The sequence below is a fragment of the Columba livia genome, chromosome 11 (assembly GCF_036013475.1).
Source record: "Columba livia isolate bColLiv1 breed racing homer chromosome 11, bColLiv1.pat.W.v2, whole genome shotgun sequence".
Taxonomy (NCBI): Eukaryota; Metazoa; Chordata; class Aves; order Columbiformes; family Columbidae; genus Columba; species Columba livia.
In genome coordinates, this window is record NC_088612.1 from 21,210,249 (window position 1) to 21,236,433 (window position 26,185).

Sequence of the window (26,185 nt, forward strand, 5' to 3'; positions counted from 1 at the left end):
AGCAGAAAGCCCGGGTGAAAACACACAGGTTGGAGAAAAATCTCCTGCATCCCTGGGCATGAGTGACCACAGAAGGACAGTGGGACAGCTCTGGAGAGAAGCTGGTGGGTAGGAACTGTGGAGTCACCATCCCTGGATGAGTTTAAAAGACACATAAATGAGGCTCTTACGGACATGGATTAGTGCTAGAGTTAGGTTGTGGTCGGACTTGATGATCTTAAGGGTCTCTTCCAACCAAAATGATCCTATGGTGCACAGGTTGGAGAACCTGGGAGGGCTCCAGTTGGCAGCAAGGTGGCACTTTCTCCAGGGGTCATGAAGCTGCTCCAGCGAGGCAGGGGAAGTTTGCCATGACCTGAACCATCATCACACACCTCGTGGAAAACTCCCTCCCTGCTTGGTCCCATCTCCTGAAGGACACAGGTCAGTGGGACATTCAATGGGGAGCACCAGGTTTTGAAGGCAATATTTGGGACAAACTAGCTGTAGGATATTTGGGGTTTACCCACCAAAACCAGCCTTTGAATAGGTGAAATACTACAGACTCTGAAGGCTCAACAGCCAGGCTGTAGGTGGAAACAAATTCTCATTTATTGGTCTAAGATCTGCAAGTTTTGGGGGCCAATGTGTGGGGCTTGTGTTCGCTGCACGGGGGGACACTGGGGCACCTGGGCAGGTGCTGCCAGCAAACGCCAGAGTGGCACAGGGGACAAGAAGGGGACAGGTGAGCAATGGGGCAGACGGGCAACTCTGGAAATAAGGTTTGTTTTGAAGGCTGTTGCTGCCTTTCCCTCACTCCTCAGTAAGTTCCTGCAGGAGCAATACATTCATAAACATATATTTAGGACCAGAGGAAATGGCTTTGAGTTGCGCCAGGGGAGGTTGAGGTTGGATCTGGGAACAATTTCTTCCCCAAAGGGCTGTGGGGCATTGGAACAGGCTGCCCAGGGCAGTGCTGGAGTCACCATCCCTGGAGGGTTGGACAGACAGACATGAGGTTCTCAGGACATGGGGCAGTGCCAGAGTCAGGTTATGGTTGGACTCAATGATCTTAAGGATCATTTCCAACCAAAATGATTCTGTCATTCTGTTATAAATACCACCTGGGCTTCAAGGCACCCTCGAAGTGATAGGGAGCAAGGTGGGAAGGTCTCCTACAGCAGCTTTCTCCTCTCTACCGGTCGCCAGCATGTTCAGATGCTGGATTGTGCCTTGGCTTGGCGTGGCTCTGGGTTCCCATCACTCTCCTCCCTGCAGGAGCTCAAACATTCAGGTTGAATTTAGCGTCAGAAGTGGAGGAGAAGCTTATGGCTTCATTTACAGCACCACCCCGGGATCTGCTGCCAGGTTTAGCTCTGCCTGGGTGTACCTGTGAGCAGCACGTTGAGAAGGGGCAGAACCAGAGCCTGTTCACAGGACTGTGCTCCATCACCCATTTTGGGCAGCCCTGTTTGAACCCAAAACCCCAGCAAAGCCTCGAGCAAGATGCTTTTTGTTTTCAGGAGGGCTTGCTGGTGATGCCCCCACCAAAGAGGGTTATAAAGATGCTCCGGTAGTGAGTGGTGTAATCAGCTTGTCCAAGCTTGTAATTTTGTCACGCAGCAGTTCAGGTCTCCCTCAGTGAGCAGGGACTGAATCCAACCCCCTCCCAGCTCCTACGGAGAACCAGGAGCTTCCTCCCCACCACTCTGCCCCCATTCCTCTCTTCCCACACCAGCCCTGGGGTTCCGCCTGCTCACACCCACGGAAAACTCTGAGCTGGTGTGCGCAGAGCCGGCTTTATTCACAGGGGCATGTCAGCCACCGAGAAAGCAGAAAACATACAGGAAATATAGAGGGAGGCTCTGCTTTTCATACAAGCAATCACTATTGACAAGATTAAAGGAATAATAAATAAAAGTGACGTTGCTACAGTAACCCACAAAGACGATGCTCTCCTCCGCTCGCCGCGCGTGGCCGAGCCTGCAGAGCTCATCCTCCAGCGCTGGGCTCCGTCAGTTTGAAAAGTACTTCTCCAGCACCTTTGCCAGAAGCCCTGTCTCCTACAAGAAAAGGCACAAGGGTGAGACGCTGGTCCCGTGCGCAGCCGACATCCCCGCCTGGTGCCACGGGGCGGGGGAGCAGACAAAACTGGACCACAGCGGCACTTCCAGGGGTGGTTTGGGACAACAGAGGCTGGGGGCAGCACCCAAGAGGGAAAGAACCAGGAGCCCGGATCTTCTCTGCCACCCACTGCTCCAACAGCTGGACCACAGCTGGCAGACAGCAGAGCCAAACCTCACCAGCACGCTGGGTTTGGGATTCAGGACCAGGAGCAGCCACAGGGTCTGATTCAGCAGATACAGAATGATACAGAACACAGCAGGGAAGGGTTAATAGAGGGATTATGTACTGGCCAGAGGTGCCGGAGCAATGCAGGGCAGCGAGTCACCGCTCACCCAGTGTCACCCCGTCTGTCTCCAGCAGAAATACTGCCACGGGCTCACGATGACAAGGGATGGAGACGATCCTCCTCTGCCGGTCAAACCCTGGTCACACACGGCAGCACCGGGAGCCCCAGCCCTGCCCGCCCCCTGCGGTTAAAAATCCAACACAGAAACACCCGTTCGCTAACGCCTTCTGCTCCGCACGACAGGCTGGGAAACATCGAGACAAAACCCGCCAGCAGCTGGCGGGACTCGGCCACAGGAAGGGACAACGAGCAAAAAGAGCAAGCCCTGGGGTTTACTTAGTGCTCACCCGCAGAAAGGAAGAACCCGCTTGTGAATGATCAGCGACACCCTCCGAAAAGGAAAAGCCCACCAGCTTTTTCAATAAAAGTCAAATTCCCTCGATATTCATCCTGCCACATGTGTGCCGGAGGAGCAGAGCAACACTTAGAGAGCACGTTAACTCCCGACTTGCTGACCGGGGGTCCCCAAGGAAGGAAAAAGCTTGTTTGCCTTCCTAAACCGAGTTGAAATGGAAGTGACGGATCCTCAGCAAGGGGTGGACTGAGAGTTTCATGGAGCAGAGCTATTGAACAGCTTATTAGGCAGGTACTGAACACAGCAGAGATCAGCTAAGCAGGGGCTGGGAGCTGAGCCCAGGTGTCCAACAACAGTCACAGCAAGCGGGAACATAGGGATGCACATCGGCACCGTGTCACCCACAAAAGGAACAAAAAACTTAAGGTCCCACAGAAAAGTCTGACGCAGACAGCACCCAAAAGCACGGGGGAGGAGCAGTGCTGCAGTATCAACCCGCAGCTCGGGGGGAAGGATGGTGAAGAAAGGAGCAGGAGTTGAGTTTAGTGAGGTGCTCAGAGGCGCCTGAAGGGCAGGACCAGCCCTGCCACCCAGCAGGGTCCCCAGTGCCACCAAGGGGACAGCTGGCACAGCAGCCACGGAGAGGTGAGAGGCTTCGGGAGGAGACGAGCGGCCAGACGCACATCAGGCAGCTCAGCTGCGATGGGGCGCGCGTGCAGGACACCCCAGCTCCCAGCACAGCCAACACGGGGCGAGCGGCAACCGTGCGCCTTGGCTACACAAGGATCACTTCAACCCCAGCACGTCTCTGCAGACGAGGCAGGGCAGCACACCCACCCGCCCTCCCATCGCTGCAGGGGTTAACGCAGCAAATCTCCCCCTCAAAAGCTCGCGGGGAGGACGTCCTCTCCTCCCTTTCAGCTGCACCCCAGAAGCCAAAGTCGCAGCAGTGCTCACGGCACCATGAGGGGAGCAGGGTGGGCTCAGCCGTATCTTTGTGGTGGAAATCCCTCTGTCACAACAGGACCAGCTTTCTAGGAACGCCTCAGTTTACCTTAGTCTGCTGAAACCAAGCCAAGAAGGCACCTGAACAACACCAGTGCCACGCAGGTTCACATCCCTGCAACTCCGCTGCACCTGCGCCTTCCCAAAAAATGCCAAGGACAGGAGCCAGCGCTGCCAGACCTGGACAGCAGGAGCAGCTTTACCTGTGTGCAGGGTCACTGGTAGCTCCACAAGTCCAGCAGTTCAGTGTGACAGCACAAGCAGGACCCACCTGAGCAGATTTCATCCCTTTTAGGCTCTGTGTTACCTCCTGCAGAGACTCGAAAGGGCAAAACACCCAGGAATCGCACCATGAGGTGACTGAGCGAGCCCCACGGACCGAGCGGTTCCGTCGCCATGTCCTGCGTGAGGATCTGTGCGTGCGCATTGCTCCCAGGGGCAGGTTTGCCACCTGGAGCCGGGTGGCTCGGACACAAAAAGCCACAGGGAGGAGGCTGAGGGTCTGCTGAAGCACAGCGGGACCACCAGAGCTCCCCCTGCTCCCCGGCAAGCGAACAAAGTACCAACCACAGCGACACAGACCCAGGTCGGGGGCATCAGAAGCCCAAGATGGAGCTGTGTCCCTCTTGGCCTCTCTCCACAGAAGGTAAAAAAGGATTTCCACGGCCCTGCAGTGGCTGGAAAAGGGGCCATTTCCTCACAGCAGCCACAGTTCCCAGCCAGCCACTTCTGCGTCTGGCTGAGGAAGACCCAGATGCTTATTAACAACCTCTGGGCTGGAGATCACTGCCACAGCTCCATCACGGCATCCCTTGCTCGTCCTCACACCCTTCCCCAGCATTTGGGACTAGTAGCCACCGCCCAGCCAGACACAACCCTTCCTCTCAGCCCCTTAATTGTTGGTGTAAGAAGGGCTAACAGGACGAGAAGGGGGGGAAACAGCAGCATCAGCACGGCTGCTAGAGGGGTATCTCCAGCAAAGCCGGCTGCTGTAGCTTCACACAACCACCACCTCCCTGCTCCGAGCATCTCCCTCCAGCTTAGTCAATATTCACCTGGTCAGCGAGGTCATATTTCCCCTGGTTCTCATCCAAAAGTCTCTCTTGCAAAAGGATTTTGAGGAGCTCCCGGGTCAGCAGTTCCACCATGTCCTCCAGCAAGGCGCGGAGAGAGGGGCCGAAGGCCACGGGCAGCGCGGGCTCCTCGGGCGGCTCCAGGCGCGGCGAGCCCGGGACGCTCTTCTTCCCCATGAAGTGACCTGTAACGAAACACACGGAGCATCTGCACCAGCCGCGTCCTCACCCAGCACAAGTGAACACGAAGTACCGAGCAAACGTAATGCCTAAATCAGCGAGCGCAGCTAAGCAGAAACCCAGAAATCCCAGGTCCTCGTTCCACACGGGACTTCAAGAAACTTCCCTCCCTGGCTGACAGGTTAAGGAGATGCAGGACCCATCACCAAGGGATGTGGGATGATGTTGCCCCATCCCTGCCCTGCTCTTCGCCGCCCACCGCGGGGTCCTGCAGCGCGCAGAGGGGAGTAGGAGCGTCCCCGCACACGCGTGTCCGTGTCCTCCCGCCCCGCGGTACCTGTGGCCCACAGGTTGCCGCGGGGGTTGACCTTGATCTTGGCCGCCTGGCTGCGGTGCTCGGCGAAATCCAGGTGCACGGCGGGTCCCAGCGCGGCCCCGCACAGCAGCAGCAGGAGGCAGCGCAGCGCCGCCATGGCCGCCCGGGACCCGCCGCGGCCAACGCCGCCTTATAGAGCGCGGGCGGGCGGGACTGCGGCGGGACCCGCCCCCGGCAGCGCTGGGGACCCGCCCCCGAGGAGCCTCAGCCCGGACCGGCCGACCCCGCTACCCCCGGCACCCACCTCAGCCCCGACCGACCCCCCAGCCCGAGCGCCCACCTCAGGGGGACGGGCCGCACTTGCTGCCCACAGCCCGTGGGGGGTGACCCCTTAAGCACAACCCTCAGAGCCCCACAGGGTTATCAGGGTTGAAGGCACCTCTGCAGATCCCCCAGCCCAGCCCTGCTAACGCAGGGTCACCAGAGCAGATCACACAGGATCCCAGCTGGGTTTGGATGTCTCAGAGCAGGAGACTCCACACCCGCTCTGGGCAGCCTGGGCCAGGCTCTGGCACCTCCCAGCAAACAAGTTTCTCCTCCTGTTCACATGGAGCCTCCTGTGTTTCAGTCTGTGCCCGTTGCCCCTCACCCTGGCGTTGGGCACCACCAAACAGAGTCTGCTCCATCCTCTGACACCCACTCTGAGACATTGATCAGCATCAATAAGATCCCTCTCAGCTTCTCTTCTCCAGCTCAACAGCCCCAGCTCTCTCAGCCTTTCCTCACCATAATGATGCTCCAGCATCTTCACAGCTCTCACTGGACTCTCCTCACCACCCAGCTTGTCCCTGTGGCGGTGGTGGGAGATGGTGCCAGACCTACCCCAGAGGTGGACAGCATCACTGCTCTGCCCTTGCCCACGAATCCCATGGTCCCACCACAGGAGGTGACCAGGGTGGGTTTACCCCTTCTCACCCCAGGCTGCCCATTCCCCAGTCACCTCCTGCTTCTGCGTCTGCCCAGGAATATGCTCCATGATGTTACGAGTGGCCTTGGGAGGACATCAACCAGCACCCATGGCCAGCTCTTGGCACCCTGGGACACAGCCTCTCTGGGGTTTTATGGGTCAAGTTCTCCAAGTAATAATCACCCTGACCCTCGTCCAATGCTGTTATTCTCTTTGAACCCTGTCTCCAGGTGTGTGGCCTGGGAGACCTTGTTGGTAAACACTGTGGCAAAGGTGGCACTTGTCCACATCCGCTACCATTTGCAGTGGTGCCTTTGTGAACACTTTCCTTCTTCAGCCTTGACTTAGTTGAGATGTTCCTTGCACATCTGAAGCTGAGTTCTGGCTTTCTTAGTGTTCCTACACACCCTGGTAACATTTCCAAACTTCTCCTTCATGGTCTCTCCATGCTTCCACATCCTTCATGCTGCTTTTTCACACGGGAGCTCGGTTATGAGTTTCATTCCCAGTTCAGCCAAACCCACCTCCCAGTACATCCACCTGTGTACCCAATTATTGGAGTGTACTTGGAAGATCCCGTCCTTGAAGACCTGGCAGCTCTGCTGAGCTCCTTTCCCACTGAGAGCAGCCTCCCATGGGATCCCAGCTCCCTGCAGACCAGAGTCTGGGCATCACCACTCACCTTTTCCACTCCCTTGAGGGCCTTGCAGACCATTTCCTGGTCACTACACCCAAACCCACCACCAGTTATCCCATTCCCCACCATTTCCTCCTCTTCCATTGATGGGATGGATCTCTACGTGCCCAGGAACAGCACGGATGGAGCCGGGCCCAGCGATAGCATGGGCCTGTGACACGGGCTGTTTACGCCCAGGGCTCAAGTGAAGTGAAGTCCATGTAAAAATGGATTCTTTTTGTCTCTTCTGCTCCTTCAGCCTGCAGGGCTTTCAGGCTCCACATTTACACAAGGGGTGCTCCAAGGGTTGGACCACTGCAGGAGAAACCTGTGTGTCTGAAACAATGAAGACAAGATGAGTTAAGAATGCTCAGAAATCTCCTTCGGGGCTCTAAATTTTCTCCATTTTGTGTCGTATATACAGGCTGCTCTCAGGAAGCTGAAGGTCTGAAGAGTCTGGGGCTGCCCAGGACCAGGCGGGCAGCGGTGCAGCTCTCAGCAGCCACAGGACCTCAGAGCCAAGCGGAGCGGATTCAGAGACCGTCACCAAGTTCAAGAGCGCCCAGATCATCAGGCACTTCATGGTGATGGAGCAGGTCCTGGGGTGAGCTGCAGGTCTGGTGAGGGTCACCAAATTCGGACACATCCAGACTGGTCCGTATTGACGAGGCAGGTCTAAGGCCAAGTCAGGCCCTGCTGAGCTGGACACCAGTGCTCCTACAACACAGATCAACGAGAGACTAAAGGCCCAGGACTGAACTTAAATGGGTTCCTGGGTCCATGAGGCCCCAGGTGAGACCAGTTAATGCCTATTAGTGTCCTCAGAGCCCTGACAGCTTCTGATAAATTTACAGCTCCATAACGTAGCAAGGAGGTGCTGGCTGGTAGGGGAGGAAGTGCCTGAGATGACCCAGTTCTCCTGGGAAGATTTACTAGTGATGCCCTTCCCAGAATGTCCTGCTATCCCAGAGGAGATTATTTCCTCCTCAACAGCAGAGGGTTGGAGTCTGAACTGCAAACACAGCTCTAATGTTATGTTATCACAGAATCCCAGAATGTGAGGGGTTGGAAGAGCCCTGGAAAGCTCACCCAGTGCAATCCCCCCATGGAGCAGGAACACCCAGATGAGGTTACACAGGAAGGTGTCCAGGCGGGTTGGAATGTCTGCACAGAAGGAGACTCCACAACCCCCTGGGCAGCCTGGGCCAGGCTCTGCCACCCTCACCCCAAACAAGTTTCTTCTCAGATTTCAGTGGAACCTCCTGTGTTCCAGTTTGCACCCATTGCCCCTTGTCCTGTCACTGGTTGTCACCAGAAGAGCCTGGCTCCATCCTCCTGACACTCCCCCTTTCCATCTTGATCCCCAGGAATGAGTCCCCCCTCAGTCTCCTCTTGTCCAGCTCCAGAGCCCCAGCTCCCTCAGCCTTTCCTCACACGGGAGATGCTCCACTCCCTTCAGCATCTTGGTGGCTGCGCTGGACTCTCTCCAGCAGTTCCCTGTCCTGCTGGAACTGAGGGGCCACAACTGGACACAATGCAGCAGCCCAGGTAATGACCCTTCCCCAGCACCAGGAGAAACCTGTCCCCCTGACATTCTGTGATTCCTCCACTGCACATGCAGGTGATTTATTCACTGCTTTTCCCCCACAAATTCCAGGGTTTCGCTCAGGGAGCTGCAGTGCCAGCCGGGGGAGCCTCTCCCTGCGTCAGGGTCCCAGCTCTGCCCGATCACCCAGGACTGGGTCTGCTACAGCCACCGTGTCCCGCACACCCGCGGCCAGACGCAGAGAACAGTGAGGCACGGGGATACCTGTAGGATTAGGGAGGACAAAGCCACGGATAAAGTGATACCAGTTGCAGAGAGAGCAGAGAAAAGAGCCCTGAGCAATTACAGCACCTACCGAAGTGTGACGGGGGGTTAAGCCCTGCTGTGTCGGGGCAGCACAGAGCTCCTGGGGGATTAACTGAGAGGGACATGGGACGAGCACCGGGAACAAGCATTTCAAACAGGGTGAAGGCTTTTGTGCTGGTGTCTTTTAAACTAGATACAAAACAGACCTGACACACATCTTTTTTTTTCAGCTGGTGGCTGCAGGCGTTACCTGCCTTGGGAGGAACGGTATTTCTGATGCCAGAGGTGCCAATGACAAGGCAGGAGCGGGAGAGGCTGGGAAAAGGAGAGCAGGGAGTTCCTGCCCTGTTGCACTGTCACAACAAATGCTCAGAACCTGAGGGGACACGGGGTGAATCGCTGAGGACTGAGGCCAGACGGGGCATGTGTGGGAGCTCCGAGCCCTGATTTCCAGCCTGGGAAGAGCGATGGAAGAGCTGCTGGGGGGCTCAGCGGAGGCTGAAGCGGGAGCACAGCTCAGGGCAGCCTCTGGGGTTTTACCGAAAATACCTTGTGTGAGCGACCCGAGGTCATCGGCGTCAGTGCTGAACTGCAGAGCTGTAACCCAGGCAGGGTTTGAGAACTGAGCGCATCCTCCGCAGCAGCCTCGGCACAAACCGGCCCCCGATGCCAACAGGTCCTGCGCAGCTCACGCCCTCTTCAGCAGCACAGTTACAGCCAAGGCAGCTTTCCGATGGACATCGTGCTGGTGCTGAGCAGCCCCTGGGCAGGTCTGATGCTTGACAAGCTGGGTCCATCCGGAGGGTGTTTTACGGCACCTGGAAATAAGGTTGTATGGGGCCAGAGTGGCTAAATTCCTCCATTCCCGGGAAGGCAAGAGAGCTGCCACCTCCCTCGTCACCCTGAGCCTGAACAAATGCAGCCTAAGAGGTGGCTGTGGCAAAAGTGGCCTTGCCTACAGTGACCAGGTTTTCTCTGGATTTTCTAGTCTGGATCTCCTCCAAAAAGAGGTGATGTTGTTCCTAATTTGGGAATAATAACTGGTAGCCAGGACCTACCTGGGAGCAACACAACTGGAACTTCAGGTCACCAGTCTGTCAGGGTTTGTGATGGATCTTCTCCCGTGCTCCTCCACCACTTGTGCTCTTCAGCTCGGCAGAAGTTCCCAACTGCTGCCAGACACTGAAGGAACCTTATAAAATCATAGAATCATTTCGGTTGGAAGAGACCCTCAAGATCATCGAGTCCAACTATAACCTACCCCTGGCACTGCCCCATGTCCTGAGAACCTCATGTCCGTCTGTCCAGCCCTCCAGGGATGGTGACTCCAGCACTGCCCTGGGCAGCCTGTTCCAATGCCCCACAGCCCTTTGGGGAAGAAATTGTTCCCACATCCAACCTCAACCTCCCCTGGCGCAACTTGAGGCCGTTTCCTCTGCTCCTGGCGCTTGTTCCTGGGGAGCAGAGCCCGACCCCCCTGGCTCCAAGCTCCTTTCAGGCAGTTCAGAGATCAGGAGGTCTCCCCTCAGCTCCTGTTCTCCAGCTGAACCCCCAGGTCCCTCAGCCGCTCCATCACACTTGTGCTCCAGCCCCTCACCAGCTCCGTTCCCTTCTCTCCACTCGCTCCAGTACCTCCATGTCCATCTTATGAGGAGGGGCCCAAAACCGAACACAGGATTCAATGCAGGGCCAGCTTACGTATTAAAAAAAGCAGGGAAAATTCTGTTTTAGAAACCAGTTTTGCTGATAAACGTCACCACACCAGCTTCTACAGGTGATGCCACCAGGTTGCTGCCAAGGCCACCCAACGCAGCCAGGGAAGGATGACACAGCAAACGCCGACGATCACATCTGCATCTGCACCATGACAAATGTCCCCTTTCCTGGTGGGACTGGCCCTGCAGCCCCCTCTGCACAGACCCACAGGCGCCAGGAACGGCCCCTGGTCACCCACAGCAGCCTCAGAGCCCCAGGATCCCCAGCGCACCCCGCGGTTTCTCCCGATACCCCAGCTGGAGGAAACACGATTGTCTGTTTTGCTCTGTTTTCCCCCAGTAATTCCCACATGCCGTTTATTTTCTTGATGGGTACTGACCACTGAACTGACATTTCCATCACACAATCTGTTACAACCCCGACGTTCCGGATGGTAACACTTAACTCAGAACCCGTTGTTTTATAAATAGAGTTTAAATTGTTCTTTCCCCCTGTGCACCATTTTACATTTAGGTACATTTGAATTCCATCTTTTTTATTGCCCAGTCTCTTTCCGCAGTTTGCCTTCACCCGCACAACCCTGTGTATCAGCAGCAAACTGCACTATTTGCCGGCTTTTGCTGATTGCTTTTGAATATAACAAGCGTGGTCCCTGCTCAGCTCCCTGCTGTTTTCTGCTACGGATTGTTGCCTCCTACCTTTTGTTCCTTACCTTTTAGCAATTGATTTCTCCTCTTATCACCTCCCTTTCTTTAGGAGCCTTTGCTGATAGACCTTCCCAAATACCTTTGGAAACGCCAGGTGGGTTCTCCTCTTGGTCCCTGATCTCTCCAGCAGGTTCTGCCAGGGCTGGTGTCCCGGAGCTGGTGGCAGCACAGGACATCAGTGTGCCTTGGTCCCTGTCAAAAAGCAACTCTTGGCTAATACGGGTAGTAAGAGAGCTCTGAAACAGGCACCGTTAGCAAATCCTTCAAAGGTACCTAAAGATGAAGCAAGATTTCACCACGTGAAGAAAGATCTTTCTGTAACCACCTGGAATATTGTGTCCAGTTGTGGCCCCTCAGTTCCAGCAGGACAGGGAACTGCTGGAGAGAGTCCAGCGCAGCCACCAAGATGCTGAAGGGAGTGGAGCATCTCCCGTGTGAGGAAAGGCTGAGGGAGCTGGGGCTCTGGAGCTGGACAAGAGGACACTGAGGGGGGACTCATTCCTGGGGATCAAGATGGAAAGGGGAGTGTCAGGAGGATGGAGCCAGGCTCTTCTGGTGACAACCAGTGACAGGACAAGGGGCAATGGGTGCAAACTGGAACACAGGAGGTTCCACTGAAAGATGAGAAGAAACTTGTTTGGGGTGAGGGTGGCAGAGCCTGGCCCAGGCTGCCCAGGGGGGTTGTGGAGTCTCCTTCTGTGCAGACATTCCAACCCGCCTGGACACCTTCCTGTGTAACCTCATCTGGGTGTTCCTGCTCCATGGGGGGATTGCACTGGATGAGCTTTCCAGGGCCCTGCCAACCCCTGACACTCTGGGATTATGTGATTCTGTAACGATGCAAAATAAACATATCGATAAACCGCTGAGCTGATCCGGCCTTGCTAACGCGGAACTAAAAATGAACAGACATCACAGACCAACCCGGAAATACCCTGGTTTGGAGCATTTAAAGCCAGGTCTGTGTTGTTTCTTCTCTGCTGAGTTTTGGGCTGATGTCTCGGTGTTGACTGATGCAACTCCCAGTCTGGACTGGGACATACTGGGAGCTGCGGAGCTCCCGAAACACAGCGCAGGCTCCGCAAATACCCAGCTGGGCAGGCACACACGCTCAAAAACGATGGCTCTAATAAAAAACAAAGAGCAAAGGCCTCAAATCCCCCTATTTGTCTCTTCCGCAGAGCTGCTGGTGTCAATAAAACTCTTAGCAGTGGTTAAGCCATTGCGGACTCTTCACCGCTCACCAAAGCCAGGTCGAATTTAAAGTCCTGCCGTGTGCCCCAAGGTCTATGTTGATGTTTTTGTCTCTTGTTTACAAAGATTAAATCCCCCTGTTACATTCATTCGTCCACAGGCAACAACCGCTGTTTATAAAAGATGAAATGTGAAATCTCGCACATCTTGTTTTCAACTCTTTTCCAATTTCCATTTAAGCCGTAAATGAGCTGTGGTTTTCCCTGAGGTTTCCTGCTCACTCCACACCCGCTGGCCACAGCACAAATAACTGCTCTGCAACAAGACTTAGCGAACAAAACCTTGTTTTCTTGCAGGCAAAGCCAGGCCTAACTCAGAAGCGTCCCAACCAGAATTACATGGCAGAAATCTGACATCCCAGCCTCAGTGAATTGAGGTTCCGACAAATTAAATTGAAGTTTGTTTTCTCCACATTATTTTTACTTCTGTCTCGCTGGAAACTGAAGCCCCGCAAGGCTGGTTTCTACAAGGAGAGATTGGGAAGGAAAGACGCTCAGAAGAGAGAGCTCTGGGAAGTGTTTTTATATTATTAAACAGAAGCAGCAAAAAAAAGTCAAGAGATGAGGAGCCGGGCAGCAAAAACAAGCGACTGAGAGTCCTGAATTGCACATGGTGCATTTCTAGTCCGTCCCTAATTCGTCTGTTCTTGTCTCCGGAGATCCACAATTTCCCCCAAGGTTTGGGGAGCTCAAGCATTCAAAGGACCTGCCGGAGTTGTGTAGGGATTGTCCCGTGAGCAGGACCCGGCGCGTGTGGGGAGGAGCTGGTGGTTTCCTACAGACGCAGCAGCAAAGCCACCGATCACCAGCCAGCGGAGAGTCCACCCGATGGTGGCTCGGTAGGTGCCACTGGGAAAGCCACCATGTCCCTTCGCACGGGGGGAATGAGCTGAAGCGGCGGCTGCAGATGACAAAGGTGAAGGTGAAGATGAAGGTGAAGGTGAAGATGAAGATGAAGATGAACAAGAGGAAGATGACAAATTAATATTGCAAGGAAGGGGAGAAGGGAAAAGGGGCAGGAAGAGATTAAATCAGCTCAAAATGCAATATGGAAGTGCAAACGGATTAGGAAAGACTTCTATTTGTGTCTGCTTCCGTTACTGATGGATGTGTTTTGGTCTTCTTCATTTTTTCCCTAAAATTTCTGTCAGACAAGAGAACCTCCCATTACTTTTGTTTATAGTTACCTATTTTCACGAATCCTGGCACAAAGCAAACATCTCCTCAGTTACCCAAAATTATCCTGATAACTAAAACCTCTTAAGTGTCTCTTAAATATAAAGCAAATATGCCAAAGGTCACCTCAGATGTATATTCCTCTGGAGCAGGTGATTTTTAACAGCCTCTGTAGGTAAGCTGGTCTATAATACTTGTGTTAGCAGCATATGCCATTCAGTGCAATCCCCCCATGGAGCAGGAACACCCAGATGAGGTTACACAGGAAGGTGTCCAGGCGGGTTGGAATGTCTGCACAGAAGGAGACTCCACAACCCCCTGGGCAGCCTGGGCCAGGCTCTGCCACCCTCACCCCAAACAAGTTTCTTCTCATCTTTAAGTGGAACCTCCTGTGTTCCACTTTGCACCCATTGCCCCTTGTCCTGTCACTGGTTGTCACCAGAAGAGCCTGGCTCCATCCTCCTGACACTCCCCCTTTCCATCTTGATCCCCAGGAATGAGTCCCCCCTCAGTCTCCTCTTGTCCAGCTCCAGAGCCCCAGCTCCCTCAGCCTTTCCTCACACGGGAGATGCTCCACTCCCTTCAGCATCTTGGTGGCTGCGCTGGACTCTCTGCAGCAGTTCCCTGTCCTGCTGGAACTGAGGGGCCACAGCTGGACACAATATTCCAGGTGTGGTCTCCCCAGGGCAGAGCAGAGGGGCAGGAGAACCTCTCTGACCTACTGACCACCCCCTTCTAACCCACCCCAGGTACCATTGGCTTCCTGGCCACAAGGGCCCAGTGCTGGCTCATGGTCACCCTGCTGTCCCCAGGACCCCCAGGTCCCTTTCCCCTACCCTGCTCTCTAATAGGTCATTCCCCAACTTACACTGGAACCTGGGGTTGTTCCTGCCCAGATGTCAGACTCTACACTTGGCTGAGCGTCCCCTCCTTCTCTTGGCCACTGCACGCAGCCCATTCCGGGAGCTGGTGTTGTCTTCACACATTCCTCCAGCAGCAAGAGGTCTTGGAACTGTGCATGGACACGACTTCATCCTGTAGGTTCTCCTCAAAAAAAATAAGGTTGACTGTTCTCATTTTAAGGGCAAGAAAGCCACCGTAAGATTACCCGGTCTCACGAAATAAAGCAGGCAACCAATCAACTTACCAACCCAAGCCCTGGCAACCCCTGCTACCACAGGTCAGGGTGAAGCAGTGTAATGTGTATCATTGTTTAACCGGCAACCGCGCGTTCAAGCGGCGTAAACACACACAGACAGGCTGGTCTGAAGGAGCCTCAGCTCTCAGCACATTACACCTCACCGCTCGCCTCCCGTCCAGTGTGCTTGCGCATATGCGTCGGCTTGATACGAATAGAAGTCACCCAACACAATTCCAGTGAGGATGAGGAGCTGTGTGGAACAGTCCTGCCCATGGAGGAATCTGTGCCCTGCGCTGCGGATGTGACTGAACGGTAATTAAACAATAAATCGCCTCCCAGAGAACCTGCTGCGTTTGGCTGTAACCACAACAGACACAGCAGCAACCTTAGCCCTGGCAGACTCTTTTTTCTCTCTTTGCCTCTATAAACCAGACCGTTCAACACCCACACGCTTTACAAACAAATCCCCTTCCCGCAGCCACACGGAGATCTCCATCCTTCCCACCCCCATCTTCCCTAAGCCTCACGTCTCAAAGGCTTTGCCGGAGCTTCACCTTTAACAACAAGGAGAAACCCGAAATGAAAAACAAAGACGCATCAAGTTCTAAGAGCAAAACCCTGGCTCTGCAGGAGCACAGCGGCGCTCACCAGACCTTTCAGCATTAGCACCCAGAGCCTGCACGCTCTGGGGCTCTTCTGCTCAGCAAAGCAGAATAAAGCTGGTGGGGACAGAGCCAGCAACAACCCTTTGTCATCCTGTCCCCCTGTTCTCGGTTCCCGGGCTGTGCAGCCCCGTCCCCGGCTCCTCCCGCTGCAAAAGGTGTCGCGGGGACGCGGGGGTGACGGGGCTGCGGGAGCTGCTGATTTATCCTCGCTCTAATTAGAGCCAACACCTCGTTTCGCGACTGTGGGTAACGCAGAACCACGTTCTCAGCTGCACCGAGCTGAAAATAAACAGAACACGGGCCACAGAGACAACTTCCCAAACCTCACGCTACAGCCCCTGATTTAGGGCAAATGTTTCTGTCCTTAAAGCATTTGCAAATGCAGAAGAGAGTGGCCACCCAGTAACACCCTCCTGCCACAAGCAGGATGGGCACGTTATTCCCCACATCTCAAAAACGACCATTTCTTTTCTCTCAGAACCGGGGTTTCTGCAGGTGCCCTTTAAGAGCTAATCCTTGAATCCCCTACCATCAGAAATCCTTTGTGTTTCAGCCTTTTTTTATGTCAAATTGACTCAGCGACAGTAACACAGCTGCTGCACGCTCAGGTTTTCGCAAAAGGTGTGAAAGTGAGAGGACGGGGAGAACAGCAACAGCTCTGGGCGAGTTTGCACCGAGAGGTGTTGATCAGCACATTTCAGAAGAGCTCGGCTCAGTCCCAAGTTAAAAACCGATTTAAGCTCCGAAGGAGTTGAAGCTCAAGGCAAAGCTGAGAACAGACCTGGGCTCAGCGTGTCCTGCAAAGGTGGAAAAGCTGCGACAGCAGCTCCCAAAGGGAGATTTTGTGTTCCCTCGCTGCTGCCCAGGTTCGGCTTTTAACAAAACACCCCGTTCGTGTTGGAGAAATTCTGCATCCAAATCCTCATCTCAAGGGCTCCAGCACTGGGAGTGGGAGGTAGGGATTTTATCCTCATTTTTTATTACTAAGTGATGATTACTCCAAGACCCTCAGGCCCCTAGCGCCACGGGCTGGACCTGCTCAGAGACTTTTTGCAGCATCCCAAATATAAGATGATTTGTTTTCCTTCATCCTACGCTGAGAACAAACCCCCCGGTTAAACTGTGCGACCCTGGAGCAGCCACGAACACGAGGGAATAGAGGACACAGTGAAATGCACCTGAAGTCACACTCTGTACGTTTGAACTGTCTGAGGATTCTGCAAGATTGAGGAGAGCTGTTAACCCTGCCAAATAGCTATAGGTACTAGCTATAGGTATTAGCTATAGCTACAGGTATTTCCCACCCCAATTCTGTTACCCAGGGCCGCAGTGACAGCTCATGTGCAAAATAATCCTTTGCCACCTTGAGCACAGAACACCTCGCGGTGTTTAAATGATTTCAGTACGATATTGAGCGGATCTACAGCTCGGGAACCGCTCAGTCTCCAAAAAGCAGCAAGAGGAGCAGCCGCTGTTGCTCTGTAAAGAGGCCGAGTGAGTTTGCCTAGCTCTAGGAGCGTCCACAGCAGCAAAGCGCACGTACCCCCCGGGGAAGCGGGCGACGGGGCTGCCCTCGGCAGCGATAACGAAGAACATGCCAGGGCTCACGTCGGGCGAGATGAAAAACCTTTATTCCAAATGGGAATTGGAACAAACATCGCGTCCGCGGCTCGCGGTGTGACAGCGCGGGCAGCGCCCGAGCGGCCGCGCTCGCCCGACGCGGAGGACACGGTCCTGCAGGCACTTGGAGAGGAAGCTCAGCTCCAAAGTACAAACACTGAACGGTTTGGCTTAAATTTTTAATATAAAAACTCACTAAAAATGCTAAAATGTGACAAACCATTGGAAATACTGTGACAAACATCCGCCCTTGCGCAGTAAAAAACAAGACAAACCCAAACTGGCAAGCAGCTTTGAAATGCATGTTTTCTTCTTCCTCCCGGCACGCCGGACCATCATCTACTTCAAACGTTCATCTAAAAAAATCCTTGGCACGTTCAGCTTGTGTTTCAGTGCAAGAGGCTACTCTCGATGGACCAGCACAAATAAACCCAGTAAAAAGAGGACTGCGTACTGTAGGAGAAAGAAGAGAAGACACAAGAGCGCACACCCACATCTAAAGATGCAGCAGCGGCAGCAAACACGCAGGGCAATTGGTTCTGCCCGTGCGTATAAGGTTCTCAAGAAGGAATTTCAGCTGGGGTGGGAGAAGCAGGCGGAGAATGAAAGAGCTCTTACCTTGAATTTCGGATAATCGTTCATTAAGATAGTCACTATTCCAATGTAGGGCACAAATCTACAAGAGAAGAGGTTTTATGGCATCAAACAGGGTCGGAGGGCGCAGGCGGGGAAGCCCCGCGCTGGTTTGTGTGCCAAGGAAAAGCCGCTCGAGCACGCGAGGGTGATGGTTGACAGGCTCGGAACGTCCTTCCCCGAGCAGGGTGGCCGTGGCCGCGCGGAACGAGCCACAAACAGCCCCAGAGAGTGTTTGAGCCTCGGCCTTTTTCAGACCTCGCCTCCCAGCAAAGCCGGTGCCTCGCAGAACGATTTCGATGGACATTCCGATCACGCCCGAGCGTGCGCTGCCCTCGCACTGCTGTGCGCCCGGCAGCGGAGCCCCGGGCTCAGCTCACAGCTTGATGCCTTCGCTTAAGCCAAGCTCAGAACTGAGCGGTCTTTGTTTTTTAACTCCCCGCAGTACTTTTTGAAACCTTTCGCGCAGGGAGAGATCCAGAGGATTAACAGACGGCGTTGGGGGAGGGCAGCGTGAGAAGCCGCAGCTTTTTCACCGTCACTTACCCTCTCGCTCGTCCCACGACGTCCTTTTTCTCCAACCAGTGCTGCCCCCGTTTGTACAGCCCTCGGTCATCCACGGCGTTATTGTCTCCCTTCGTCAGAAATTTGATGTCACCGTTTTGCCTGGCAAAGACAAGACAGCCGGTAAGGCAGGGAACAGGAACTTAATTAAAGCTGTTCTGGAACGAGCGTGTTGAGACTAACACTAAGATATTAGAAGCAAACGTGCGCTACAGGACTCTGCAGCCTGGAAAAGGCGGAACTGATGGAGATACAACAGTTGTCCAACAGAAATGGCACAGACAGCAACAACCAAACAGCTTTTGCTGCCTCTTCCAACGCAACACCCAGACGGCAGCAAATGAGACGCGGCGGTAACGGGTTAATTCACGACAGACGAGGTGCCGTGCAGAACTAACGGTGGTGAACCGGATCCCGGCTCCCCCAGAGCATGGTTCGGATGCCAAAAAATGGTATCAGTTCAAGAAGCGACCAGTGTGAGAAAGGAAAAGGAGGAGGCTATTAATAAAGGACTGAGGATTTGCGCTCAAAATCATTTGTGGAGAGCGGGGAAATGATTGCTACGTGCCGTCTTTAATTTGTTGTGAGATGAGTTAGTGAGTTTGCCAGCAACAGGATCCTGGGGCAGAGGAAACGGGAAAAAGGGGGGGAATGGAGGGAAGGAGCGAAGGGGGAGTGATGGGGGGAACAGGGAAGCCGGGGGGGGAAGCAGAGGGGGAAACAAAGGGGAGGGAAAGGGGAGAAGGGAAAAAGGGGGAAAGAGGGGTAAAAGGTGTGGAAAAAGGGGAAGCGGGGGGAGAAGGGGGGAAAACAGGGGAAAGGGGGGGAAAGGGGGAAAAAGGGGGAAAATGGGAGAAAAGGGGGGAAAAGGGGGGGAGAAGGGTGAAGTGGGGGGAAAGGGGGGGAAAAGGGTGAATAGGGGGAAAACGGGGGATAAACGGGGGAAAACCAGGGGAAAAGGCGGAAAAAGGGGGGGAAAAGGGGGGGAAAGGGGGGGGAGGGAGAAAAAGGGGCAAAAGGGGGAAAATTAAAAAGGAAAAAGAAAAGAGAAAAGAGGGGTAAAAAAGGAGAGAAAAGAGAAAAACAGAAGGGGGGAGAGAATGAAATAAAAGGAAAAAAGGGGGAAAAAAATCCCTTTTTTAAGACCAGATCTTTCTTCAAAGCACATTTTGTCCAGTGTGGGAACAACCAGCACCCTGGGAGCTCAGGGACAGTCTGGCAGATGCTGCCGGTCCTGATAACACGGGTTCAGCCCGCAGATGATGCTGGAGGCACCAGCTCCAGGAGCAGCTCCAGCTCCCGGCACCAGCACCACTGGGCACAGTTTGAGCGCAGACTCCGTTTAGCGATAAAGAATGAGCTCAATTTCCTTCTGCACACAGGCTAGCGAGGAAAAACCATTGTCTCACTGGAACGATACTGATGTGATTAAGGGAGTGGAGCATCTCCCGTGTGAGGAAAGGCTGAGGGAGCTGGGGCTCTGGAGCTGGACAAGAGGACACTGAGGGGGGACTCATTCCTGGGGATCAATATGGAAAGGGGGAGTGTCAGGAGGATGGAGCCAGGCTCTTCTGGTGACAACCAGTGACAGGACAAGGGGCAATGGGTGCAAACTGGAACACAGGAGGTTCCACTGAAATCTGAGAAGAAACTTGTTTGGGGTGAGGGTGGCAGAGCCTGGCCCAGGCTGCCCAGGGGGGTTGTGGAGTCTCCTTCTGTGCAGACATTCCAACCCGCCTGGACACCTTCCTGTGTAACCTCATCTGGGTGTTCCTGCTCCATGGGGGGATTGCACTGCATGAGCTTTCCAGGGCACTTACAATCCCTCACATTATTTTGTGATTCTGGGTGATTCTGAGTTACCACAAAACCCTGAAGAACAGGATTTCAGTTTTCCTGCACTTTGACACTCCTGCCGGCTTTTGCGGAGACTTTTCACAGTTTTCCTATTCATTCCGTAACTACAGGAAGAAACGGGAATCTCCAGCCACTCAGAGGACACTCCTGAATTCCAAACCAGTACCAGAAGAATATTCTTTAAATAGTGAATGAAAAAGAAACAAACGAAGCAGCCGACACCGCAGAGTCCGATACCTTCAGCGCCTCACCTCAGGTCACAGTACAGGTTTTTCAGTTGTATCTTTCGTAACGTAAAGATGTGTTTGGTTGTTTCATTTAAATGAAACCTAAAATACCAGAGAATCTAGGATTGGCACTATGGTCCTGTTATATTAAAAAAATGTGCTGGATCCTTAATACCTCCTGCAGAGGCAAAATAAGAAGGGTGGGTAATATTTGGAGACCAACTGCCACACCAAATGCACATTTGTGCTTCTCCTTGCCGTACACCGGCTGAGAGCGGAGACCCCGGCTCTTCAATAATCAGCCCCACAGCAGCACTGGAACAACACGGGAGATGGAAAGCAGCGTTTTACTTAAAAGAGCTCCTGACACACCACCAAAAGCGCACGTGCAGCGTCAGATAGCAAAGTCACCACACCTATCGAACTTCTTTTTAAATTAGTGGTCTCAAGGAACTGACGCTGGTCAAAGTTTTGGGTGCAGAACACACCTGAACAGCAAACAACCTGCTGGGCCACCCTGTGCCGCTCACACAGACGGGGCTTCTGCTGCACTGCTGATGCCCACAAAGGTGCTCCACCTTGACCTTGGGCCATGGAGACCATGGTCTCCATGTCCCAACAGCTGTGGCTGCTACAAATGCTGTTGCGCTCTCAGAGCTGCCTTGAAGAACAGGGATTCAGTTCAAGATTTAGTTTTGGCTCAAACGCCTCATGGGGCTGGCACGTGTCCCCCCAGACTGTGTTTTGAGTGTTGTGTCTGGTTTAAGAAGGACAAGGAATTACTGGAGAGAGTCCAGCGAGAGCTACAAAGATGCTGAGGTGTCTGGAGCATCTTTGTGATGAGGAGACACTGAGTGAGCTGGGGCTGTTGAGCTGGAGAAGAGAAGCTGAGAGGGAACTGATCAATGTCTCAGTGTCAGAGGATGGAGCAGACTCTGTTCAGTGGTGCCCAACGCCAGGGTGAGGGGCAACGGGCACAGACTGAAACACAGGAGGCTCCATGTGAACAGGAGGAGAAACTTGTTTGCTGGGAGGTGCCAGAGCCTGGCCCAGGCTGCCCAGAGCGGGTGTGGAGTCTCCTGCTCTGAGACATCCAAGCCCGCCTGGGATCCTGTGTGATCTGCTCTGTGACCCTGCGTTAGTCTGCGGGATCTACAGAGGTCCCTGCAGCCCCCATCAGTCTGGGATTCTCCAACCAGGAAGGCTCATGGCTCCAGAAGAAGCTTTGCTTGGAAAATGAAGCCCCGTTCAGCAATCAAACCCAAGCGGCTGCACGTCAGACATGCAACCTGTGAAATGTAAGAGAACCGACAGTACGTGGAGAGCACAGCGCATAAAACAGCACAAAACTTCTGACAGAGAAGAAAAGGAACAAGGAAATGGCCTCAAGTGGCCTAGGAAGAGGAGAAACGGCCTCAGGTTGTGCCAGGGAACATTTAGATTGGATCTGGGGAACAATTTCTTCCCCAAAGGGCTGTGGGGCATTGGAACAGGCTGCCCAGGGCAGTGCTGGAGTCGCCATCCCTGGGGGGTTGGACAGACGGAGATGAGGTTCTCAGGACATGGGGCAGTGCCAGGGGTGGGTTATGGTTGGACTCGATGATCTTAAGGGTCTCTTCCAACCAAAGTGATTCTGTGATTCTATGAACACTCTGCCTCTGCATGAGACCAGAACCATAAAGACAACTTTAAAAATAACACATGCTACACACAAAACACCTTCTCCGTAAGTTCTACCTCTACCAACAAAACCCACTTCACACACACAAATACAGCCATAGCTCCAAGGGACAACACAGCAACACGATGCAGCAGCTTGGGATGGAAACGATGGCACCGGAGACATTCAGTGGTGTGGGGAGCCCAGGATTCTGGCACAGACTCCCCACTTTGCGCATTCAGCTGGGTGATCCTCACACATAAGCCCAGGAGGGCAGATTCTGTGTGTCTGAAACTTCTGCGTCACTTCCTACAGCACCTGCACACCTGTTACTGACATCCCACCCATTCGTTTACCCAACGAGACGAGGAAAAATACAATTTAGCTCAACATCTGCACTACAACCCCCGCCCAGTTCTCCACATACTTCTCATGAATTTTCAGGACACGATGGACTATGGGAATTTCCCGTCCTTCTATCCTAAAGACGACGATTTCTCCCACTCTGATGGGATCTTCGATTCGGTTCGTGAGGAACAGCAGGTCTCCCCTGTGAAACGCGGGCTCCATGCTTCCGCTGCAAAAGAGAAGAGGAGCGGTTCAACAAGATTTCAACACTCAGTCGGTAGGGCTACGCTGGCAGCACCGCAGTGGTGCAAAACTTTTGTCATTTATTTTTTATCTTTAATTTTTTGCAGGTAGATAGATCATCCTCACGAACAAAGCGCTGAAAACACACAGGGCTCTTGTATTCCCATCTGGAACAGACAGACAGATGCGCTAAAAATGTGTTACTGTGATTCATCGCTTTGCTTAACTATCTCATTTCAGGCACCACTATTCAAGTTCTTTTTCTCCTGTCTTGTAAATGGCAATTGTTACGAAATACTTAACCTTCTTAATTCTGAATAAATAATGCAGTAGAAGACAAAATGATGAACTTTCAGCACCGCATATATTTGTGTTTTATCTCGAGACAGCTGCTATTCAGCACAGGAGATCCCATCGCTGCAGCAGGGATGGGACCCAAAGGCCCCGTCTTGCTCCCTGCTGCCCTGGACTTCACAGCCCCATCAGGACGGAGCTTTGTTAAATGACATACGGTAATTAACACCGATGTAAAAAGACACAGACAAGGCCCCACATGGTGTCCACACCAGCGTCCAGTGGCTGCCCCACAACTGCGGCCGCAGGTTGGTTGGTTAGTAGGTCAGAGAGGTTCTCCTGCCCCTCTGCTCTGCCCTGGAGAGACCACACCTGGAATATTGTGTCCAGCTGTGGCCCCTCAGTTCCAGCAGGACAGGGAACTGCTGCAGAGAGTCCAGCGCAGCCACCAAGATGCTGGAGGGAGTGGAGCATCTCCCGTGTGAGGAAAGGCTGAGGGAGCTGGGGCTCTGGAGCTGGACAAGAGGAGACTGAGGGGGGACTCATTCCTGGGGATCAATATGGAAAGGGGGAGTGTCAGGAGGATGGAGCCAGGCTCTTCTGGTGACAACCAGTGACAGGACAAGGGGCAATGGGTGCAAACTGGAACACAGGAGGTTCCACTGAAATCTGAGAAGAAACTTGTTTGGGGTGAGGGTGGCAGAGCCTGGCCCAGGCTGCCCAGGGGGGTTGTGGAGTCTCCTTCTGTGCAGACATTCCAACCCGCCTGGACACCTTCCTGTGTAACCTCATCTGGGTGTTCCTGCTCCATGGGGGGATTGCACTGGATGAGCTTTCCAGGGCCCTTCCAGCCCCTGACACTCTGTGGTTCTGTGAACTGGTCTCGGGCAGGAGGATGGGGGGACACAGGTGCTGCCTCCTGCACAGCGCTTCCCTGAGGGCAACACATGAAACATGTTTTATCACATCCAGTTACAGGGGAATAGCCCTTCTATAAAAGGGTACAGCTGAAGTTCCCCTTTTCCTGGTCACGCTACAGCTCACCAGAAGGCCAGGAAAAAAACCAAACAGTTGCAGAAGCAGCATTAGTGGATCCTTTTAAGGATGCAACATAATACATAATAGAGTTCGCTGCGGCCAGTTCCCATTTAAAATACACTTTTCACTATACGAGTTTATTCTCTGGCAGCTCAAAGATTTCAGGTTCCTCTTTGCTGACCAAGAGTCATCCCACCAGACAACTATTCGGGCAGCAGCAGCGACAGGCGGGCAGGGCAGGAGGTGCCGCTGTGTTCTGCTGCCGCAGCTGCCACTGTGGGAGGTGCCATTGACCTTAAGGAGAATCATTTGGGTTAGAAAAGACCCTCAAGATCATCGAATCCAACCATAATCTAACTCTCAGACTAACCCATGTCCCTGAGAACCTCATCTCTATGTCTTTTAAAGCTCTCCGGGGATGGTGACTCCAGCACTGCCCTGAGAAGACGAGCTCTGCCACAAACATTGCATTGACACAGGGATGACCCCCAAACGAGGGGCTCGTCGCTTCTGCCAGGCTCTGTGTTTCAAGACTTGCCTTTGGCAAACCTCTCCCGCTCAGAGCTGTGGCTGAGCATTTCTTCAAGGGGTTTGCTACGATCCAGAAATGCCTGCGTTGCGCTCTCACCATATTCCTTTGAAGTCCTTTCTCCTCTTGTTTCCTCCCTCAGGGCCACCTCTCAGGTACACTCCAGGCAGCTGACAGATGCTATTGTTACATGCGCCCAGCAGCCTCACTGAATCATTTTGGTTGGAACAGGACCTCAAGATCATGGAGTCCAACCATAACCCACCCCTGGCACTGCCCCATGTCCTGAGAACCTCATCTCCACCTGTTCAACCCTCCAGGGATGGTGACTCCAGCACTGCCCCGGGCAGCCTGTTCCAATGCCCCACAGCCCTTTCCAGGAAGAATCTTGTGTAATAAATGGAACTGGTGGTGGAAACCAGGCTGTGGGATTTCCAGCTCAGACAGGGCGACAGAATGTGTAAGTGAAAGATCTACTGAGGGGATAGAAGGTGCCAGATGGGGAGAGCAACCAGCCCTGACCCCAAATCAAAGACACTTTGATTACAAGACTGCTTGTCACTAAGAACCTCGTCTAAATGCCTTTTAAACCCCTCCAGGGATGGTGACTCCACCACTGCCCTGGGCAGCCTGTTCAATGCCCCACAGCCCTTTGGGGAAGAAATTCACAGAACCCCAGAATGTCAGGGGTTGGAAGGGCCCTGGAAAGCCCATCTGGTGCAATCACCCCATGGAGCAGGAACACCCAGATGAGGTTACACAGGAAGGTGTCCAGGCGGGTTGGAATGTCTGCACAGAAGGAGACTCCACAACCCCCTGGGCAGCCTGGGCCAGGCTCTGCCACCCTCACCCCAAACAAGTTTCTTCTCAGATTTCAGTGGAACCTCCTGTGTTCCAGTTTGCACCCATTGCCCCTTGTCCTGTCACTGGTTGTCACCAGAAGAGCCTGGCTCCATCCTCCTGACACTCCCCCTTTATATATATATTAATAATGTCACCAATTGTTCCCCAGATCCAACCTCAACCTTCCCTGGCGCAACCTGATGCCATTTCCTCTCGTCCCATTGCCTGTTCCTTGGGAGCAGAGACATGTACAGCGGATCAAGCACAGTGTGACGATGCTGGTGTAGAGAGATCTCTGCAGATCGCACTAATATTAAAACATAACCCGCTAGCTGAGCAGCAGGCGCTAAACCAGCGAACCCCCGGGGTGGCCCCGCTCCCCTCGTTCCCCGCCTGTCCCTGTCCCTGTCCCGCCGCAGCCCCGGGGCTCTCACCCCATGGCCGGGAAGCCCCTCGGTTCGGGCCCCGCTCCCGAACGAGCCCCCACGCGCCCCCGGGGCGGGATTTACCTCAGCACCACAACGATGGGGCTCTCGCTGCCCGTCACCACCATCAGCCCCTTCCAGATCATGAGCGCGGACGAGACGATCATCCCGAAGTTCAGCACCTGGTAGTACAGCTGCGGGGGGGTCAGGAACCGGGGCACGCCCGGCCCGACCCCCGCCAAGCACGGCCCCTCCCCGCGCCCCCCGGTCCCTCCGGCACCTGCCGCTTGTTCATGCGCCGAACATCGTCCAGAAAATCCAGCGACAGCATCGCCGGCGCCGCCACCACCGCCCGCCCGCCCGGCCGCGCTTCCGCTTCCGGCGCCGCTGCCGCCCGCGTCACCGCCGCTTCCGCCCGCACCCCCCGAGG

At 54.1% G+C, this 26,185-nt stretch overlaps 2 protein-coding genes across 3 annotated transcripts; both read right to left on the reverse strand.

The window, feature by feature from the left end:
- Window positions 1-1,759: 1,759 nt before the first annotated feature.
- Window positions 1,760-5,531, reverse strand: NMB (neuromedin B). The gene is made up of 3 exons (XM_065077199.1): window positions 5,343-5,531; window positions 4,808-5,010; window positions 1,760-2,042 (listed from the first exon to the last, which is right to left on the reverse strand). Exons 1-3 carry the CDS (start codon window positions 5,476-5,478, stop codon window positions 1,995-1,997), a joined length of 387 nt encoding a protein of 128 aa, XP_064933271.1. The 5' UTR covers window positions 5,479-5,531; the 3' UTR covers window positions 1,760-1,994.
- Window positions 5,532-17,083: 11,552 nt separating this feature from the next.
- SEC11A (SEC11 homolog A, signal peptidase complex subunit) lies at window positions 17,084-26,171 on the reverse strand. Of its 2 annotated transcripts, XM_065077197.1 has the most exons (6): window positions 26,036-26,171; window positions 25,840-25,949; window positions 22,463-22,612; window positions 18,274-18,393; window positions 17,713-17,770; window positions 17,084-17,547 (listed from the first exon to the last, which is right to left on the reverse strand). In XM_065077197.1, exons 1-6 carry the CDS (start codon window positions 26,084-26,086, stop codon window positions 17,497-17,499), a joined length of 540 nt encoding a protein of 179 aa, XP_064933269.1. In that variant the 5' UTR covers window positions 26,087-26,171; the 3' UTR covers window positions 17,084-17,496. The 2 variants fall into 2 exon arrangements, with proteins under 2 accessions (XP_064933269.1, XP_064933270.1); XM_065077198.1 differs by lacking the exon at window positions 22,463-22,612.
- Between the last annotated feature and the right edge of the window lie 14 nt (window positions 26,172-26,185).

Coding starts and splice junctions, on each gene's coding strand:
- SEC11A (XM_065077197.1), bottom strand. CDS start 26,086: ATGCTGTCGCTGGATTTTCTGGACGATGTTCGGCGCATGAACAAGCGG. Junction 25,950..26,035: donor GGCGCATGAACAAGCGGCAG/GTGCCGGAGGGA, acceptor ACCCCCCCGCAG/CTGTACTACCAGGTGCTGAA. Junction 22,613..25,839: donor CCCATCGTTGTGGTGCTGAG/GTAAATCCCGCC, acceptor TCTCTTTTGCAG/CGGAAGCATGGAGCCCGCGT.
- NMB (XM_065077199.1), bottom strand. CDS start 5,478: ATGGCGGCGCTGCGCTGCCTCCTGCTGCTGCTGTGCGGGGCCGCGCTG. Junction 5,011..5,342: donor CGGCAACCTGTGGGCCACAG/GTACCGCGGGGC, acceptor GTTTCGTTACAG/GTCACTTCATGGGGAAGAAG. Junction 2,043..4,807: donor AATATGACCTCGCTGACCAG/GTGAATATTGAC, acceptor CTTTTCTTGTAG/GAGACAGGGCTTCTGGCAAA.